This window comes from Tamandua tetradactyla, chromosome 2 (assembly GCF_023851605.1).
Source record: "Tamandua tetradactyla isolate mTamTet1 chromosome 2, mTamTet1.pri, whole genome shotgun sequence".
NCBI classification, from domain to species: Eukaryota; Metazoa; Chordata; class Mammalia; order Pilosa; family Myrmecophagidae; genus Tamandua; species Tamandua tetradactyla.
Window position 1 is genome coordinate 135802021 of NC_135328.1, and position 21808 is coordinate 135823828.

The following is a 21808-nucleotide window of genomic DNA, read 5'->3' on the forward strand; positions in this document are numbered from 1 at the left end:
CAAAAGAAAAAAAGAAAAGAGAAAGCAACAAACTCCAGAGTTAGGTATACATATTTCCTATACATATAATTAATGGAAAACTAAAGTATTTTAGAAACACAAAAGTCCCATTGAGTCAAAAGGTAAACTAGAATGTGCAATGTTAGATAAGCAGAATTTTTTCATAGATGAGTTAGGGCCAGATGGTTCAGTGTGGCCCCGGAGTTAATGTTTCTTTAAATTTAGTTGTAAAACTATAGTTTCTTAGACATTTCTTGTGGTGAACAGGAAAATAATTTCTACTGATATTTTAATGGAAGACACATAACTCATGGGATTGTGTTCTATTATGAGATCATTTAGTCAATAATTCTTGGGTAAACTTAATCATTGTGTCGCTATAGTCTAACTTCATACAAATAACAAATCTCAGGTACCTGAAATACAGGCAAAGAGTTGAGGAGATAATTAACCAGCCTCTATTACATTTGTCTTATAGCTTTTACCAATTTTATGATGGCAAATGTCCCAATGTATAATGAGCTTAAGTAAAGGTGGAAACTGAGGAACATCAAAGTTTATGTTTTAATTTTAGGAATGGGGTGGTTCAGTTATCTGGTGGAAATGGGGATCTGGTATTTTTTTGTACTAATTCGGAACATAACCTTTGATTCTGTCCTTCATAATGATATGTCAACCTCTCTTAATATCACTGAATATCTTGACTTACCTTCCTTTTTCTGCAGTAAATTTAATGTTTTTTCTTCCAGTTCTTCAAGAGTTATTACATCGAGGGAAAGACTTTCCAATAATTGGAAATGTTGATTTTCTAAATGAGGGACTTCATGAGTTATTACAGTAGATAACAGTTGATCTTGTAAACCTTGGAATGTTACCGTGAAGTTGATCATAGTAACAAAGTTATAAATTGATGGGAGGAAATGGGGGTTGGCTACTTCTGTATATATGTAAAACCTAAAATATGAGAAAGGCACCAGTTATTTAAAGAACATACAGAGGAAAAAATGAAACTAATTTATTTAATAATGGAAAGAGAATATTTTTCCTGGAGGTAAACTGGGTTAATTTTTAATATTATTCAACCTTGTATACAAGGGAGGTTCTCAATTTTATGTTATGTGAATACATTTGCTATTTAGGACTCTAAAAATTTAGCCATAAACTATCTCCACTTTACATTTGGTCTAAGTATTAGGACAGAGTAAAGAAAAAAATGCTAGATAGTGGGAGTTTTGTGACCTGCCACTAGGTCATTTTAAAGACTGTTTTTTACCCTTACTGAGAAGCCAATAGAGAGATTTGAGGTGCATGTTTTTTTTTTAAACAGAGAACAGCCAGAATGTGGGGGTAAGATGCAGCTGGAAACTGCTTCAAAGGTGAGAGATGATGGTGGCTTGGAGCCGGGTGGTGTCAGTGTTATTTGTGAAGAACAGTTAGATTTGTTTAGTCTTTATTACAACCTGATAAAGCAGTGATGATAATTCCTGTCTCCTAAATAAATTGTCAATATGGCCAGAAATGACAGAGTGGTTATCTGCCTCCAATCTGCCCTCTAAAATACCGTCCTCCTCTGTCTCCTCAAACACACATGTTTCAAACATGGGGACCAATTTACCAATTCAGCTGGATGTAACTTCATTAGCATTTCTAGAGCTGTTGCTTAATCAGTCATATTGGTCCAGTGAGAAAAAGAAAAGTATGGGTTAACACTATGTTTTCCCAAATGAATTATGTAAGGACACTGCTTTCTGGAGAGGGGTTGGTAAATAAAGGGGTTTTTAAGTTCTGATGGAAAGAACCCTGCTTAATTTTGTTTAACCTAATGCTTTTTAAACCATGGGATCTCTTTTATGAGTGACACCCATTAAGTCCCTGGAAATGATGTTTTAAGGAATACACTTTAAAAAATGTTTTATTAATAGAAGGAAGGATGCTGGAAGAGAGAATTCTAAGGAGTAAGAGTTTGGTGAGAGGTTGCAGCCCTGTCCAGAGGAGAGGTGAAGAACAACAGATTTAGGAATAAGGACTGCTCTGTAAGGAGTCAGTCTGTCAGATTCCCTGTGAAGAAGTTAAATGTACCAGGCTAGGGATAGTTACAATCATCTTCTAATTCCCCTTGCTGCCTACCTGCCCACCCAGCAATCCTCTGATTATGAATTGACTTTCCCACAGCTTTTCTTTCAGGGACAGTAAATATATGTCTGAACAACTCAAATGCCTTGTTCCTTTGGGAATTAAATTTTTGTGGTAATTAAGTTTGACTGTAAAATAGTGCTATGAAGTTGACAGGTGGAAATTGGCTTCCAGGAGGACAGTTACAGTTGGGAATATGGATACAATATGTTTATCTTCTTAGGCAAAATCTCTTTTATATATATATATATAAGACTTTTTTTTAAGCAGCAGAAACTCTCCCCACCTTCCTCCAAATAAGACGTTAGGCAAACAGATCGAACAGAGACTATCTGAATAAAGTGGGGCCAGGTTTCCTGCTTGTCCCCTCCCTGCCCTGCTTCTGAAGACTTTTTATGAAACCCAGAGGTTTCATCAGGCACAGTCTGAAACATACTGGTTTGAAATGACTTGATAAATAAAAATCTCTTCTCTATTCTATTTACCGGTGAATACTACTGGCAACTCAAAAATAAAAAGAACATTCCTTATACAATCTCCCTATTTCCTCCAGGAAGGAGCATATTAAGAATGAAATATAGCAATTCAATTTTATTTGACAAAAAATAAACATTTTATGCAATTTACATGTGAGAAACCTTACCTAAATTTGAAATTGTATTCAAATTCAGAATCATCAATCCTTATGAAATACTGTCCTCTTTTCTGATAGATGGCTCTCTTCAAAATTGCCTTTAAACTTGGAGGTAATATTTCAGGTAGAATCTAAAAAACCCAACAAGCATTAAACAAAAAAATCATCTTCTGACAAACAGATTAGTTGAAAAAACATAGCATTTTAACAATTTAAACCTTATTAAAAATCTGGACACCAGTGAAGGCCAGCTTTGAGAGATTTTAACATTGAAGACTCACATTGTTTATTTGTTCATTTATTATTTTTGCTCTGATAAAGCTACTGTCATTTAAAGCTCAGCCTTTATTCTGAGTACACATAATACATGTGTGAGCAGCATGGAATTAGGGAATTAAGCCATATTCTCCAAATACCTGCAAAAGGACACTCCCTCCTGTTTTCATAGCATTTTCAATTTTTTGGATATAATTGCTATCCTTGATGGAGAGCTCCTGCAGCCGGGAGCCTTCCATCTGTCGAATCCAGTTGCATGCTTGCTTATGTGGGTCAATCAGTAGTGGCCACTGCCGGCAGTTCTTGATCAAGATAGCATTTTCTGCTGAAAATTGATCAAGAGGTAGCCCCTGATTATGCCATTGATGGATCTGGAACAAAAACATCAGTATTTTCTAAACTTCTAGTTCATAAACCTTTTCACAACTTTGAGAATCCTTCAAGATCCCTTCCTTTAGAAAATCAAATTAAAAGAACTAAGGAAATAGACAACTGAAAAGGAAATTGGATATGACAGTTTTAGCAAAGTGAGACATCATTCACTAAATTACACTTTTCTGTTTATAAGGAAAGGCATTTAGAAGGCTTATCATGAGCAAAGATGCTCTGGGAGATGGAAAAGAAATATAAGATAGAGTACTAATTTACAAGGATCTTAGTTTTTTAATAACACAAGGAATAAGAGACACATATGAATTGGCAATGATATAGAATTATGCAAATAAAATAGCTACTTTATTGACCACCTACTAACTGACAAGCACATACACACATATAATTTAATCCAGTTAAGTTACCATAACAATCCTCATTTCTCAAATAAAGGGACTTGTCTATGGTCATTCTATCAGAACAAATAGTTGAGCTAAGGTTTGACTCGGAAGTTGACTTTAATCCTCATGTTTCTTTCCCAGGCCAACACCGGCAGGCTCTGAAATATGGGCCAGGAAGGCCCGCAGAGGTCAGAGGAGGAACAGGGCACCAGGGAGCCTTCCAGCATAAGGCAGCAGGGGTTTCCCCAGAAAGGACAAAGACAGTTTTTAGATTTGAACTAAAGGAAAAAGTTTCAAGTTCAAGCCAGTGAGGAATTACATGCTCTCTATTTCTACATAGGAAGTACTATAGATGATGATAAATCCTAGAAAGTGAAAGGATTTCTATTGTTTGGAGTGTAGATTGCATTTGAGTACAGGCAAAGAAGACAGGTGTAAAGGTTAGTGTGGTAAGAGAAATAAATTCCAAACCCATAAAGAAATCAGAGTTACTATTTTCAAAAACAAATCACTCCCTTGACTTTCATGTTTTTATCATTTTACCACCTAAGTGTATATTCTACAGCACTATGGTTTAGTTTTGTTTATTTTTGAACTTGAGATAAATGAAATCCTATACCCTTCTTTGTATCTAGCTTCATCCATGTTGTTGTGTAATTGTTCTCATTCATTGTAATTGCTGTTGGGTATTCCATCTTATAGAGAAACCAAGATTTATTTATCTATTCTTCTGTTGGGGGCACTTGGATTGTTTCAAGTGTTTGGCTATTATGAACCTAATTACAATGAACATCATTTTCTTTTACATATTTATTGATCTACCTATGTATACATTACTCTTAGGTAAAAACCTAGGAGTAGGGTATTGGGTCATAGGGTATTGCATTTTTAAAATTATTAGCTAGTATCAAACAGCTTTAAAAAATGATTGTAGCATTTTTTGTTCTTACCATCAGCTTATGAGAGCTTCTGCTGCTCCATATAAGTCTTGATATTGTCAGTCTTTAAAAGTTTAGTCATTTGGGCAGCTATGTTGTGGCATCTAGGTTTAGTTTAAATTTGCACTTCCCAGATAGGTTAAGCACCTTTCTCATATGTTTACTGTCATTTATAACCTACTTGCTTGAGGCTCTATTGGGTTGTATGTCTTTTACTTGCTGATTTGATGTGGATAGTATCCTTTGTTGAATCTATATTGCAAATATCCTCTCCTATTCTTTGACTTGTCTTTATACTCTCTTAATGGTATCTTTTTTATTAACAGAAGTTCAAAGTTTAAATGTAATCCAATTTATCAATTTGTTTTCTTTATGGTCATTTCTATTTAAGCAATCATTCCTTAACCAAGGGTCATGAAGATAGTCTCCTAATTTATACTTTATTGTTTTGCCTTTCACATTCAGGTCTACAACTTAACTGCAATTGATATTTGTGTCGTGTGAAGTTAAAGTCAAGTTTCTTTATCCTTATGGATAATCAGTTACCTAGCACCAATTCTTGAAAAGACTATCCATCCTACTGCACTGAAGTATAGCCTTTGTCATAAATAAAATATCCATATATGTGTGGTTCCATTTCTGGGCTCTCAATTCTGCTCCATTAGTCAAGTTATTTATCCTTTCTTTGGGACATACATGTATAAACAATTCACTCCCCTAATTACTGTAGCTTTAAAGTAAATATTAATATTTGCTATAGCAAGTCTTCCCACAAAGTTCTTCATTGACATTGACTTGGTTATTTTGGTTCTTTGGCTTTTCCTAAAACTTTTATAATCAGCTTGTCAAGTTACACACACATACACACATACGAACACATATACACAAAACCCTGTTGGAATTTTGATTGGGATTACACTGGATCTATAAATCAATTTGGAGAGGATTGACAATTTTAGAATACTGAGTCTCCCCATTCATAAAAATGGGATAACTCTTCATTTATTTAGGTTTCTTAAATTTATCCCAATAGGGCCTTATGGGAAGATGGCAGAATAGGGTAGGCTGGTTTTACCCCTGCTCCATGGGGCAGCAAGAGAGAAGACAACAACAACAACAAAATAATCAAGACGGCAGTCTCAGGGTGTAAGTGACCAAAAAGGGTCTTTAGCATTTTGTGGGGAGGTCCTGGTAAAGAGAGGTGGGGAGATTGGGATAGGGAGAACAGGGTGAGACTGTTTGGCTGTGACCCCATTAGGGGTGGGCAGTGGTGTACAGGGAAGTGTGGATCAGAAGGAACAGACCACTCCTACAATCCAACCTGCCCCAGTAGCTAGCTGGGGAGACCTCCCCGTGCAGCTCCATAGCTGACAGCACCTGTGGTGAGCTCAGAGTGTGCCTAGCCACCCGTCACAAAAAGATGCGCCCTCTAGGTGCTGGGATCAGTCACTCTGGGCACTGCAAATAGCCATCCCATCAGGTGCTGTGAGTGGTGGATCTGCTGGGAGCCAGGTGCTGCTATCAGCACCCCAATGGTGTTTTCATCAACTACCCCCATAAGGCATTGTGATCAGCTGCCCTGCCTCATGTGCTGGGACTGGTCATTCTGCTGCCATGCAATATCTTGCCAGCCAGCTGCCGTGGTCAGGGACAAGTGGATGTGAAGGAAGGAGGTGGCTCAAGACAAACATCTGCTGGGAAGAAGTGGTAAGTGCAGTCTGACAAATTTCCTATCTATTTAGTTTCCTATTTTTATACTTTCTTTATATTTTTAATTTTACTTTTATCCTATTTTTTTCTTTCTCTTCTGTAGGCACCAGTCTGAGTTCATTCCCAATACATCTTGGTATGTCTCATTCTGGCTTTAGTGGCTACTTTTGCTGAGGGATTTCTTTTTCATGCATGGACTGGGAGTCAATCCCGGGTTTCCTGCATGGTTGGTGGATGTTCTGTGACTGAACTACTGTCCAGCTTTTAATAGACCTTCAAGTAGAATTGGACCCCATACATGAGATCCAGGCCTCCATTTGGCAGGCAATTAGGAAGAAACTAATGCAAACCCAAATAAATACAAAACTTCAGACCAGTGAAGGAAACCAACTTGAAAAATAACCTTACTAAGATAATCAAATTCCCTGAACACAGCAGAAAATCACAAAGCATGTGAAGATCCAGGCAGAAATAGACTAACTAAATGACCAAAACAAAACACCAGAGGGGTCATAGAATATGGCACAACTACTCAAGGATATTTATAAATAAATAAAGGATCTCAAGAAGACATCAAAAGAGCATAAAGAAGAATTTGAAGATTAAATAGAAAAACAGCAGATCTCACAGAGATGAAAGATACTGTAGACCAATTTAGAAATATACTAGAGACATATAATAGCAGATTCAAAGAAGTGGAAGGAAAAATAAGTAAGCTGGAAGACAGAACAATTGAACTAGAATGCACAAAAGAACAAATGGCAAGAAAGATGGAAAACATGGAACTGGATCTCAAGGAAATGATGGACAAAAAAAGGCAAGAAAATATAAGACTCTTTAGTGTCCAAGAAGGAGAAGAGAAAAATAAAGGGCTGGGGAGGTTAGTTGAAGATATAATTGGAGAAAACTTCCCAACCTTATAAAAGACATAAATGTGCAAATCAAAACAGTTCAACAAAACCCAAATAGAATAAATCCAAAAACTGCTACTCCAAGGGGTATTCTAATAAGACTACTAAATGTTGAAGAGAAGTGGAAAACCTGAAATGAGAATAAGATAAGCAATTTACAACATACAAGGGAAAACACATAAATGTGAGTTTGAACTACTCAACAGGCACCATGGAGGTAAGAGGGTAGTATTATTATATAAATAAGATCCTGAAAGAGAAAGGTTTCCAGCTAAGAATTCTTTATCCAGCCAAGCTGTCTTTCAAAATTAAGTGAGAGATTAAAATCTCAAAGGCAAACAAAGAGTGAAAGAACTAGTCAATAAGAGGCCTGCCCTACAAGAAATAATAAAGGGAGTCCTGTTAGCTGAAGAAAAAAAAATAGGGGAGGGTGGTCTGGGGGAGGGCACAGAATTGAAGACTACTAGTAAGGTTAATGCAAAGGGAAAAAGAGAGCAAGGGAAAAGAATATAAAGATTTGGTAAATAAAAACTAAAGGATGGGCGGACCATGGTGGCTTAGCAGGCAGAGTTGTCGCCTGCCAAGCCAGAGGCCTAGGTTCATTTCCCAGTGCCTTCCTATGCAAAAAAAAAAACAAAAACAACCCCCCCCCAAAAACAAAACAAAACAAAAACTAAAGGATAAGATGGTAGAGTCAAGAACTACCTTTACAGTATAACTTTGAATATTAATGGGCCAAACACACCAATTAAAAGATACATATTGGCAGAATGGGTTAAAAATATATAATGTAGATGAGCTAAAAGCTGTTTATAAGAGATACATTTTAGACCCAAGAACACAAATTGATTGAAAGTGAAAGGATGGAAAAAGATCTTCCATGTAATATGGAACCAAAAGAAAGCAGAAGTGACTAAACTAAGATAAAATAGACTTTAGGTGTAATGATATCATGAATTCTCCACATAGAGGAGTTGAATTTTCCCTTTCTTGCCATTCCCCCAAGGGACTCTGCAAATACAGTTTAATTGAACACCCTAAGTACATGGAGCCTTGAAAAGGGCATGAGATTTTGTAGGTTTGTCCAGGTTAGTGTGATGCCTTCATAACTCCCAGAGTGATTTAAGTAGTGAATAAAGAAGTATTTGTAAAGTACTCTTGGGGGAATAGGAAGAAAAGGAGAAAATTCAACTTCCCCATTTGAAGAATTCCTGATATTCTCACAAGTAGTGTGAGGACAACCAAAGCAATAGGCCGAGCCCTCAATCTCGGGGTTTGTTCATATGAAACTTATCCCTGCAAAGGATAGGCTAAGCCTATGTAAAATTAGGCCTAAGAGTTACCCCCGGAGAACCTCTTTTATTGCTCAGACGCGGCCTCTCTCTCTCAGCCAACACAGCAAGCAAACTCACTGCCCTCCCCCTCTCCACGTGGGTCATGACTCCCAGGGGTGTAAACCTTCCTGGCAACATGCGACAGAGATCCTAGAATGAGCTAGGACTCAGTATCAAGGAATTGAGAAAATCTTCTTGACCAGAAAGAAGAGAGAAACGAGGCAAATTAAAGTGTCAATGGCTGAGAGATTTCAAAGAGAATTGAGAGGTTAGCCTGGAAGTTATTTTTATGTATTATATAGCTATCACCTTTTTAGTTAAGGTATATTGGAGGGGCTGGAGGGAAGTGCCTGAAAATGTAGAGCTGTGTTCCAGCAGCCATATTTCTTGAAGATGATTGTATAATGATACAGCTTTCACAAGGTGAGTGTGTGATTGTGAAAGTCTTGTTTCTGATGCTCCTTTTATCTATGGTATGGGCAGATGAATAAAACATACGGATTAAAAATAAATAAATAATAGGGGGAACAAATGTTAAAATAAATTTAGGAGACTGAAATGCTAGCGATCAATGAAAGGGAGTGGTAAGAGGTATAGAAAAAAAGGGGAAGCAAAGGTTAAAATATATTGGGTAGATGGAAATACTAGCAGTCAATGAGAGGAAGGGGTAAGGGGTATGATATGTATGAGTTTTTTTTTCTTTTTTTTCTGAATTGATATAAATATTCTAGGAAATTATCATGGTGATGAATATATAACCATGTGATGATATTGTGAGTTATTGATTATAACTCATACCAAGAATGGAATGATCATGTGGTAAGAATGTGCATGCTTATATGTTGTTATGTTTAAAAAAAACTTTTTTAAATCTAAAAATATTTAAAACAACAATCCATCCTGATTGAGGTGGACCACACTTAACTAAAAACGAAACAAAAAGAAATCATGAGAAACAAAGAAGGACACTACATATTAATAAAAGGGACAATTTACCAAGAAGTAATAACAATCTTAAGTGTTTATGCTCCCAATCCCAAAGTACACAAAGAAACACTGGCAAAACTGAAAGGAACTATAGATGTTTCAACAGTAATAGTTAGAGAGTTAAATACGCACTTTCCACTATAGATAGAACAACCAGACAGAGATGCAACAAGGAAATAGAGAACTTAAATGGTATGATAAATGAGTTAGGCCTACTAGACATACATAAACAGTTACACCCCAAAATACCAGGATAAACATTCATCATTATGCAAATGGAACATTCTCCAGGATACATCATACGCTGGGACACAATGTCTTTATAAATTTAATAAGACTGAAATTATCCAAAGAACTTTCTCTGATCACAACAAAATGAAGCTGAAAATTAATAATCACCAAAGAATCAGAGCTTTCACACATATATGTAGATTAGAGAATACATTCTTAAATAATCAGTGGGTCAAAGAAGAAATTGCTAGAGAAATATAAGTATCTGGAGACAAGTGACAATGAGAATACAACATATTAGAACTTATGAGATGTGGCAAAGGCAGTGCTAAGAATGAAATTTATTGCCCGAATAGCCTGTATTAAATAACAAGAATGAGCAAAAATAGAGGATTTAGCTGGTCATCTGGAGAAATTAGAGAAAGAACAGCAAAACTAACTCCAAAGCAAATAGATCACGATAAACAACAAGGATTAAAGCAGAAATAAATGAACTGCAGAAAAAACAACAGGAAGAATCAACAAAACCAAAAGTTGGTTCTTTGAGAAAATTAATAAAATCAATGGACTAAGCTGAGAAAGAAAAAAAAAAAAGAGAGAGAGAAAGAAGACACAAATGAAAAAACCAGAAATGAGAGTGGAGCCTTTAGCATGAATCCTGAAGTTCAAAAAAAGTCATAAGAGAATACTATGAAAACCATATGTGAACAAACTAGACAACTTAGATGAAATGGATAAATTCCTCAAAACATGCAAATTATATACACTGACTGAAGAAGAAATAGAAGATCTCAACAAACCAGTTATACAAGTAAAGAGATTCAATCAGTCACCAAAAAACTTCCCACAAAGAAAAGCCCAGAACCAGACGGCTTCACAGGGGGATTTTATCAAACATTCCAAAAAGGACTAACACCAATCTTGCTCAAACTCTTAAAAAAATCAAAGAAGGAACACTACCTAATTCATTTTATGAAGCTAACATCACTCTAACACAAAATGAGATAAAGACGCTACAAGAATGGAAAATTAGAGATCAGTTTCCCTACAGAATATAGATACAAAAATTCTCAATAAGATATAAGAAAATCAAATCCAACATGTTAAAAGAATTATACATCATGACTAAGTGGGGTTTACACCAGAAATGCCAGGGTGATTCAGTGTAAAGAAATCAATCAACATAATATAGCACATTAACAAATCAAAAGGGAAAAATTACATGATCATAGATGCTGAAAAAGCATTTGACAAAATAAAGCATCCTTTTCCGATAAAACACTTCAAAAGGTAGAAATTGAAGAAAACTTTCTCAATATCATAAAGAACATATATGAAAACCCATAGGTGGCATCATATTTAATGGTAAGGTATTGTAAGCATTCCCCCTAAGATCAAGAATGAGACAAGGATGCCCACTGTGTCACCATTATTATTCAACATTGTACTAAAAGTCCTAGCTGGAGCTATTAGATAGAAGAAAGAAATAAAAGACATCCAAATAAAAAAGGAAGAAGTAAAACTTTCAGTATTTGCTGATGAAATGATCCTATACTCAGAAAACCCTGAGAAGTCTATGAGAAAGCTACTTGAGCTAATAAAAACAAATTCAGGGTGGGCAATTGTGGCTCAGTGGCAGAATTCTAGCCTGCCATGCCAGAGACCTGGGTTCAATTCCCAGAGCCTGCCCATGCCAAAAACAAACAAAAAAACAAACAAAAAAATAATAAATGTAAAAACAAATTCAGCAAAGTGGTGGGAAACAAGATTAATGTACAAAAATCAATAATATTTTGGTACACAGGTAATTGAGGAGACAATTAAGGAAAAAATTCCATTCAAAATAGCAATAAAAGAATCAAGTATCAAGGAATAAGTTTAACCAAGAATGTCAAGGACTTGTACACAGAAAACTACAAAACATTGCTAAAAGAAAAAATTACCTAAATAGATGGAAAGACACTCCATGCTCATGGATCGGAAGGTTGAATATCATTAAAGTGTCAATTCTACCCTAACTAATCTACAGATTCAATGCAATACCAACCAAAATTCTAACAACCTATTGTGAAGACTTGGAAAAGCTAGTTATCAAATTTATCTGGATGGGAAAGGGACCCCAAATAGCTAAAGACATCCTATAAAAAGCTTCCTGACTTTAGAGCTTTAGTATAAAGTCACAGCGTCAAAATACCATGGTACTGACACAAAGATAGAAGTATTGACCAATGGAATTGAATCAAGACTTTGGAGATACACCACCAAATCAATGATCAATTGATGTTCAGTTAGACCCCCAAATCCACTGAACAGGGTCGGAAGAGCCTTTTCAATAAATGGGCAGAGGAGAACTGGATATCAATAGTCAAAAGAATGAAAGAGAACCCCTACTTACACACTGTACAAAATTAATTCAAAATGGATTAAAGAGCTAAACATAAGATCCAATGCCATAAAACTCCTGAAGAAAATATAAGGAAACATCTTCAAGACAGTAACAGGAAGTAGTTTCTTAAACTTTATATCCAAAGCACAAGCAACAAAAGAAAAAATAGCTAAACTGGAGCTCCTTAAAATCAAGACTTCTGCACCTCAAAGGTATTTGTCTAAAAGGTGAAAAGGTAGCCAATTCAGTGGGAGAAAATATTTGGAAACCACATATTGGATGAACGTTTGATATCCTGTGTACATAAAGAAATTATACAGCTCAACACAGAACACACAACCCAGTCATAAATGGGCAATTATTCAAAAATATTGGTAGATTCCCTTGAGACTGGAGGAAATGAATAGACGTTTTTCCAAAGAGCAAATACAAATGGTCAAAAAGCACATGAAGAGATGTTTACCTTCATAAAGTACAATGGAAATGCAAACCAAGATTACAAGGAGCTATCACTTAACACCTATAAAATGGCTGCTATCAAACAAACAGAAAACTACAGATGTTGGAAAGGATGTGGAGAAATTGGAATACTTAATCATCGCTTATGGGAATGTACAATGGTACAGCCACTGTGGAAGATAATTTGGAAGTTCTTCAGAAAACTAAATATCAACTTGCCCTATGATGTGGCAATAACAATACTTGGTGTATACCCAGAAGAGTTGAAAGCAGTGACACCAATGAGGATGAACTTAAATGTAAGGGAACAGATAGAAGTAATGGTAGCTACTTAGTGGGTATACAAGTAACATATTAAAGGTGAATATGAATGAAAGGGGATATATAGTGCCATGTATCCCATTGATTAATTCTAACATTATAAATAAGTTATCACATGAACTTCTTCAAAGGTTTGGTCTTGCACAAAGAGTCAAAAACAGAGAAGCACAGGGGCAAAACTAATATTGTGTGTTGTGGCCTATAGTTAGCAGGAAGACAAAAACAGTACCACAGCAATATCAGGGGCAAATATTTGGGGTTAGGGAGGGACAAATGATTAGGGGAGATTTTGATTTGATATTTGGTGAGGCTGTGTTTATGAGTTCTTTGTATCTTTGAACCAATGAAAATTGTTTAAAATTGAGAGTGCTGCTGGTGTACAATCAAGTGAGGACACTGTAAGACATGCCTTACTTACTTTGGATATTATCCACGATGCCCAATGGATGGAGAAAGCTGAAGGGTACAGTGACTGAGAAGGTGAACCATTATATATATGAGGGAATACTCATACTTTTTGTGTGGCTACAAAAAGGAATGACATCATGAGGCATGTAATGAACTTAATGAAACTTTAGGACAATGTGTTGTGCAAAAATAAGCTGGAAAAAAAGAACAAATATGCTATGGTGTTTTTCAGAAAATACTTATAAGAAAACTGGATCCTAGGTTGTAAGCCCTTATAGCAGCCATACTTAGTCCAAAGTTGTGTGTGTATTTCTAGATTCTGAGACACAGAGCTATACGTGTATAAGTTGGTATTTCCCTAGAGCTTTGAGTACCTCTGTGACACCTAAGATTCAGAGCTGGAGTTCTGCAGCTCTGAAAGTCAGTATCACTACATATAATAACAGTTAAAGTAATCAAAAAAAGAAATCAGGCTTTAATTAGAGACAAAAACAAAGCTTTACTTACTGCATGAGACCAAAGGCAGAGAGCTTTATTATGCACAGAATCTAAATTTTTTGTAACACACAATCTAAATTAACCTGTTGGTTAGCTCATTCAAACAGCCCAAACACACGGAGAGCGGAATGGGAATGAAACCTTGTAATTCTATAGGGCTTAGTTAATAAATGGAGACATCCCAGAATATGGTAGGCCAATTATTCAAAAATATTGGTAGATTCCCTTGAGAGACTGGAGGAAAAAAAATGTATTGATAGAGTCCTTTCAGAGACTGGAGAAAAAATATGGAACTGTTAAACCTTCCCATTTGGGAAACCCTGGTGCTCTCTTAAACATTAGAGACACCCAAGAAAATAGGCCAAACCTTTGATTTGAGGTTTGCCTTTATGAAACTTATTTCTTCAGTGAATAAGCTAAGACTACCTATAATTATGCCTAAAAATTGCTTCCAAGAAATCTCTTCAGTTGCTCAGATGTGGTCTTTCTCTCTCTAAGCCCAACTCTGCAAGGAAAACATACCCTGCCCCCCCACGAGGGGCATGACTTTCAGGAGTGAAAGTCTCCCCGACAATGTGGAACATGACTCCCAGGGATAAGCACGGCCCTGGCACCATGGGATTTATAATGCCTTCTGGACCAGAAGAGAGAAAAGAAAGGTAACAAAACAAGACTTCAGTAGCTAAGAGAGTTCAAATACAGTTGAGAGGCTATTCTGGAGGCTACTCTTAGGCAAGCTTCAGCTAGTCATTGCTAATTGCCTTTGTTTGCCAACCCCCAACCAGTGCATACCTATTAACCCTAAAAAACACCTAGGGCTCTTACTGACACTCTATAAAAATGTCATGCATTAAGTTTACTTTCCTGGAATCCATTACCTCCAGAGGGTTCCTATGCTAGATAACCTCTGAAACCCAGAAGGGCCAGCCTCTCAAAATATCAACTAATTCCATCCTCCATCCTGTATTATAAACACCCCTTTACAACATCAAAAAGTATGAAAAGGCATAGCCCAAAGATTTTTATAGAGTGGGAGAAGAATCAAAGAAGGAGTAATAACAGAGAAGATAGGATTTAACAAATGAGTATGACTGCTGAATCACTATTTCTTTTAACCACCAGTGTTTTGGAACACTTAGAATGAAAAACCTGAAACTGTGGAAAGTCAATCCATACCAAACTATGAAATCTGTTTTATAGTTGCTTGTTAGAATGTACTGTGAAAATTATTGCTCTTTCTTTTTTTTGTATATATGTTTTATATTTCACAACTAAAAATATAAAAAATTTATCCCAATCATATTTTACAGTTTTCTTTTAGTAAGTCTTGCACATCTTTCAATGGATTCATTTAGATGCTATGATAATTTTTTTTTAAAACAGCAGTTACTCTAATAGGTGTGAAATGGTATCTCATTGCAGTTTTTATTTGCATTTCTCTAATGGTCAATGATATAGAGCTCCTTTTCATGTGCTTATTAGCCATTTACATATCTTTGTTGGAGAAATGTCTAATTCCTTTGCCCATTTTTAAATGCACCTTGCCTTTTTGTGTTGAGTTGTAGGTTGTTTGTCTTATTGTTGTAGTTGTATTTTGGATATTGACCCCTCATCAGACATAATTTCCAAATATTTTTCCCATTCTGTAAGATGTCTTTTTACTTTCTTGATAAGGTCTTTTTATGCTTGAAAGTTTATTTTGATGAAGTCCAATTTATCTATTTTTTCTTTTGTTGCTTGTGGTTTTGGTATATAATTAAGAACCCATTGCCTACCACAAGGTCCTGAAGATATTTTCCTATGCTTGTTTCAGAGTTTTAGTTTTATATTTAGGTCACTGACCCATTTATAGTTAATTTTTATATATAGTATGAGGTAGGGATTCACTTTCATTCTTTTTTATGTTGATATACAATTTTCTGAGCACCATTTTACTGATGAGCCTATACTTTCCCCATTGAATGGACTTTACCTCCTTGAAAAACATAAATTAGCCTCTCGGATATATGGGTTTATTTCTGAGCCCTCAATCCCATTCCATGGATCTATATGTCTGTCCTTGTGTCAGTACCACATTATTTTTTTTAATGTTTTTTATTGTGAAATATAACATATATACAAAATAAAGAAAAAAGCATTAATTTTCAAAGCATATTTCAACAAGTAGTTACAGAACAGATCCCAGAGTTTGTCATGGGCTACCACTACACCATCTCAGATTTTTCCTTCTAGCTGCTCCAAAACACTGGAGGCAAGAAGGAATATTAATGATTCAGCAGCCATACTCATTTCTAAATCCCATTACCTCTGTTATACCTCATCCTTCTACTTTAATCATTTTCCCATTCTATAGGGATCTTTAGGCAATGCCTATTCTGAATTTTTCATGTTGTCCACACTAAAAGATAGGGGGATGAAATTAATAGATAATCTTGGAGAAGCTGGTCCTTCTGAGTTTCAGGATTTATTTGATCTAGGAATCCTCTGGGAATTATAAGTTCCAGGAAGGCAAACCTAGTGCATGAAACTTTTATATAGTCTCAATTCAAGCTATAGGTGTTCTTAAAACAGGAGTGATGTTGATTGAGGTCCAGCAAACTATGGCAATTAGCACTATCTAACTGAAGCTTGCATAACAGCAGCCTCCAGAATGGCCTCTTGACCATTTGATCTCTCTTAGTCCTTGATGCCTTATTTTATTACACATCTTTCTCCTCTATTGGTCCAGAAGGCATTGCCAATCCCACAGTGCAAGGGCCAGACTCATCCTAAGGAGTCACATTCCACATCATCATGGAACCTTTCACTTCTGGATGTCATGTCCCATATAGAGGAGAGGGAAGTCATTTTCCCTGCAGAGTTGAGGAGAGGGAGAGGGAGAGGGAGAGGGAGAGGGAGAGGCAGAGGTAGAAGGAGAGGGAGAGGGAGAGGGAGAGGGAGAGGGAGAGGGAGAGGGAGAGGGAGAGGGAGAGGGAGAGGGAGAGGGAAGCCGCATCTGAGCAACAAAAGAGGTTTCTTGGAAGCAACTCTTAAGCCTTGTTATAGGTATTCTTAGTTTCTCCACTACAAAAATGTTTCATAAAGGCAAGCCTCAAAATCAAGGGCCTGGTCTATTTTCTCGGGAGTCTTCAATGGTTGAGAGGGTACCTAGGCTTTCCCAGAGGGGAAAGTTTAATAGTTAAACTATATATATATATATATAAAATATATTTTTAACTATTACAAATATATATTGTTTTCCCTTTGGACTTCCTTAAGGGGCTCTAGTAATATTGTTTAATTATTAGCATACCATAGTCTGGGATGTATATAGGTATTACATTAAAATATATAGAAGTACAAGATCTTGTTGCCATTCTGGACTCCAGGAGTTTGAGTTATTTAAGTGAGTTATCCAGACAGATTGATTTAGATTGCATGTTACAGATAAAATAGGTTCTAGGCATAATAAACCTCTCTGCATTTCATCTCATACAGTAGGTGAAGGATTAGAGTGCATACACTATCATGCTTTACTCTGCATTCTAATTTACATTAGACCCAGCCAGATTGGCTTCATTTTAAACTCTAATCAAGGCTAGATTTTTTTTTCAGTTACTTTAACACTTATTGTATATAGCTATCCTAACTTTCAGGGCTGTATCACTCCATTTCTGAGTCTTAGTTATTACAGATTTACTCAAAGTTCAAGGGAAATACATGCACATACACATATAGCTCAGTGTCTCAGAATCTATAAATATGTTTATAACTTCAGACTAAATGTGGCTACTATAAGGGCTTACAATCTAGGCTACCATTTTTTTATAATCATTCTCTGAGGGAGACCTTAGTATATTTGTCATTTTGTTTCTGCCTTACTGTGCAAAACACATTGTCCCTAAAGTTTATTCAGTTCATTGTGTCTTTTTTTGTAGCCACACCATATTCCATCATACAAATGTAGCACTGTTTCCCATTGTGCTTCTTAGTCATTGTATCCTTCAGCTCCCTGCATCTACTGGGCATGAAAGATAATGTCCAAATTCAATAAACCATGTCTTATAGTATCTTTGTTTGGTTTTTCAAGCAGCAGCACTCTCAATTTTAGACAATTTGCATTGGTCCATAATAGCAAAGAACTGGCAAACACAGCATCATGAACTATCAAATCAAAACTACCTTAGCACTTGCCCCTCTCCCCCCAATTAGTTGCCCCTGGTAGTGTTGTGGTACTGCATTTCTCATCCCCCCCCCCCCATATACCTCTACTATTAACTCTTTTGTCTACTGAACCATTGGAATTGTTCATGCAAGTTACTTATAATTGTAGATTTAATCAGTGGGATACATGGCACTATACATCCCCTTTCAATCATATTCATCTTCAATATGGCAATGTGACTTGTAAGCCCACTAATTAGTTATTGTTACTTCTATCTGTTCCCTTGCATTTAGATTCAACCTCTTTTGGTAGCCTTACCTCTGTCTCTAGGCTCTGTATACCTCTAGGTTTGCTATATTTTAAAATGTAACCTCTGCAATTACCTTTACCAGAGTCATAATAGCATTTGTGTCTGACAATTTCACTCAGTATTATGTTCTCAGGGTTCACCCACATTGTCGTATGCTATGGGATTTCATTTCCTCTTATTGCTGCATAACTGCCCATTTTATGTATGTACCACATTTTGTACATCTACTCATCTGTTGAAGGGCACTTGGATTGTTTCCATCTTTTGGAAATTATGAATAGTGTCATTATGAACACTGGAGTGCAAATGTCTGTTCATGTCACTGCCCTCAGCTCTTCTGGGTATATACAGAATATTGATCTTGCCAGGTCATAGGGCAACTCAATATTTAGTTTTCTGAGGAATCACAAAATTGTCCTTCCACAGTGGCTGCACCATGATACATTCCCACCAGCAGTGAGAAAGTGATCCAATTTTTCCACATCCTCTCCAATATTTGTAGTTTTTTGTTTAATAGCAGCCATTTTTATAGCTCATTGTCTTCTTGATTTGTACTTCCCTTTTAGCTAATGAAAATGAGCCTCTCTTCATGTGTTTTTCAGCCCTCTGTATTTGCTCTTCAGAAAAGTGTCTATTTTTTGCCCATTTTGTAATTGGGTTGTTTGTTCTTTTGTTGTTGAGTTGTACAATTTTTTTATGTACATAGGATATCAAACCTTAATTTGATATGTGCTTTCCAAACATTTTCTCCCGCTGAGTTGGCTGCCTCTTCACTTTTTTGACAAAGTACTTTGAAGCACAGAAGCTCTTGATCTTAAGGAGTTCTCATTTATCTATTGTTTTCTTTTGCTGCTTGTGCTTTAGGTGTAAAATTTAAGAAGCCACCTCCTATAACTACATCTTGAAGATGTATCCCTGCATTTTCTTCTAGAAGTTTTATGGTAATATCTCTAATATTTAGGTCCTTAATCCATTTAAAATTAATTTTTGTGTAGTGTGTAAGGTAAAGATCTCTTTCATTCTTTTGGCTATTTATATCCAATTCTCCCATGCCACTTTATTGAAAAGACTATTCTGTCCCAGTTCAGAGAACTTGGGGACTTTGTCAAAGATCAATCATCCATAGATTTGGTAGCCCCATCTCCACACTCTCAATTCGATTCCATTGGTCGATACTTCTACTATCTCTATGCCAGTACCATGCTGCTTTAACCACTGCGGCTTTAGAGCAAGCTTTAAAGTCAAGAAGCGATAGTCCTTCCAATTCACTCTTCTTTTTTTTTTTTTTTAGAATATCTCTAGCTATTTGGGGTCTCTTTCCCCTACAAATAAATTTGATAACCAGCCATTCTAGTTTGCTAGCTGCCAGAATGCAATACACCAGAGACAGATTGGCTTTTAACAAAAGGGGTTTTATTTTGTTAGTTTTTCAGAGGAAAGGCAGCTAACTTTCAACTGAGGTTCTTTCTTACGTGGGAAGGCAGAGGGTGATCTCTGCTGGCCTTCTCTCCAGGCCTCTGGGTTTCAACAACTTTACCCGGGGTGAATTCTTTCTGCATCGCCAAAGGCCTGGTCTGAGCTGCAAGTGCTGAGATGAGGTATGCTGAGCTGCTTGGGCTGTGCTATGTTGCGCTCTCTCATTTAAGCACCAGACAATTAAATCAAACATCATTCATTACAGCGGGCATGTCTTGTAGCTGACTGCAGATGTAACGAGCAACAGATGAGGTTCACATACCATTGGCTCATGTCCACAGCACAGAACTAGGTACCATCACCTGGCCAAGTTGACAACTGAATCTAATTACCACAGGATGAAGGTAAGCTTCCTTGTCTTAAATCTTGTCTGATTTTAGGGGGAAAGCTTTCACCATTGAGTATGATGTTAGCTTTAGATTTTTCATATATGTCCTTTATCATTATGAGGAAGTTCCCTTCTATTCTCATTTTTCTGAGTTTTTATCAAGGAAGGGTGCTTGATTTTATCAAATGCCTTTTCTGCATCAATTGAGATGATCATGTAGTTTTTGTCCTTCATTCTATTAATGTCGTGTATTACATTTTCTTTTGTTGAACTATTCTTGCATTCCTAGTGTAAATCCCATTTGGTCATTGTGCTGTTTGACTCTGTTATGTACCCCAGAAAAGCCTATGTTCTTTGAATCCATCCCGTGGGTATACCTATTGTGGGTCAAACCTTTTGATTAGGTTGTTTCTATGGAGATGTGAGCCACCCAATTCAAGATGGGTCTTAATTCTTTTACTGGAGCCCTCTATGGAGAGGATAAAAACATATAAAAACACAGAGAGCAGAGAGATGAAACTCTGAAGGATGCAGAGAGAGAGAAATGCCCTGGAGACACAAACAAAAAGACCCAGCAGGACACAGAGAGCTCAGAGAAGTGTCCCCAGAGAAGCAAGCAAGGACACATGGAACCTAAAAGCAACAGAACTCAGGAGAAAAGGACCAGCAGATGCCTTCCCATGTGACAGAGGAAGCCTGGATGCCATCAGTCTTTCTCCAGTGAAGGTATCCTCTTGTTTATGCCTTAATTTGGATATTTCTCTGGTCTTAGAATTGTAACTTGAAACTTAATAAATTCCCATGGAAAAAGTCAACTCATTTATAGTATTGTTTCCCAGCAGCTTTAAGAAACTAAAACAGTCATGGTGTATGATACTTTCAATGTGCTATTAGATTCAGTTTGCTAGCATTTTGTTGAGGATTTTTGCCTTTATATTCATAAAGGATATTGGTCTGTAATTTTCTTGTCTTGTGATATCTTTAACTGGCTTTGGAATTAGGTGATATTGCTCTCATACAATGAGTTAGGAAGTGTTCACTCCTCTTCAATTTTTTTTTGGGGGGGAAGTTTGAGAAGGATTGGTGCTAATTCTTTTTTTAATGTTTGGTAAAGTTCACCAGTGAAGCCATCTGGTCCTGGACTGTTCTTTGTTGGGATTTTTTTTTTTTTTTACATGGGCAGGTAGTGGGAGTTGAACCCAGGTCTCTGGCATGGCAGGCAAGAACTCTGCCACTGAGCCATCATGGCCCACCCATGTTGGGTTTTTTTAAAATACTGACTTAATCTCTTCATTTGCTATTGGTGTTCAGATATTCTATTTCTTCTTGAGTGAGTTAAGTAATTTGTGCATTTCTAGGAATTTGTCCATTTTGTCTAGGTTGTCTAATTTGTTGGCATACACCTTGTAGCACTGTTAATATTTTAAATTTTATTTGAGGTTATGATACTAGATAAAAACAAATTTAGAATTGTTACATATGCTTGGAGAATTAAACTAACTCTTATTGTAAAGTAAGCTTATTTAAATCTAGAAATACTCTTTTGCCTTA

At 36.4% G+C, this 21808-nt stretch overlaps 1 protein-coding gene across 1 annotated transcript in view; it reads right to left on the reverse strand.

Moving 5' to 3' along the window:
- DNAH14 (dynein axonemal heavy chain 14) overlaps window positions 1-21808 on the reverse strand; it is a gene marked incomplete at its 5' end in the record, with an annotated part of 509245 nt that overhangs the window by 92567 nt on the left and 394870 nt on the right. Inside the window, 3 exons of the mRNA XM_077129892.1 lie at window positions 710-954; window positions 2777-2898; window positions 3184-3414. Of these exons, the coding sequence (XP_076986007.1) occupies window positions 710-954; window positions 2777-2898; window positions 3184-3414 (598 nt within the window). The remainder of the gene's footprint in view (window positions 1-709; window positions 955-2776; window positions 2899-3183; window positions 3415-21808) is intronic.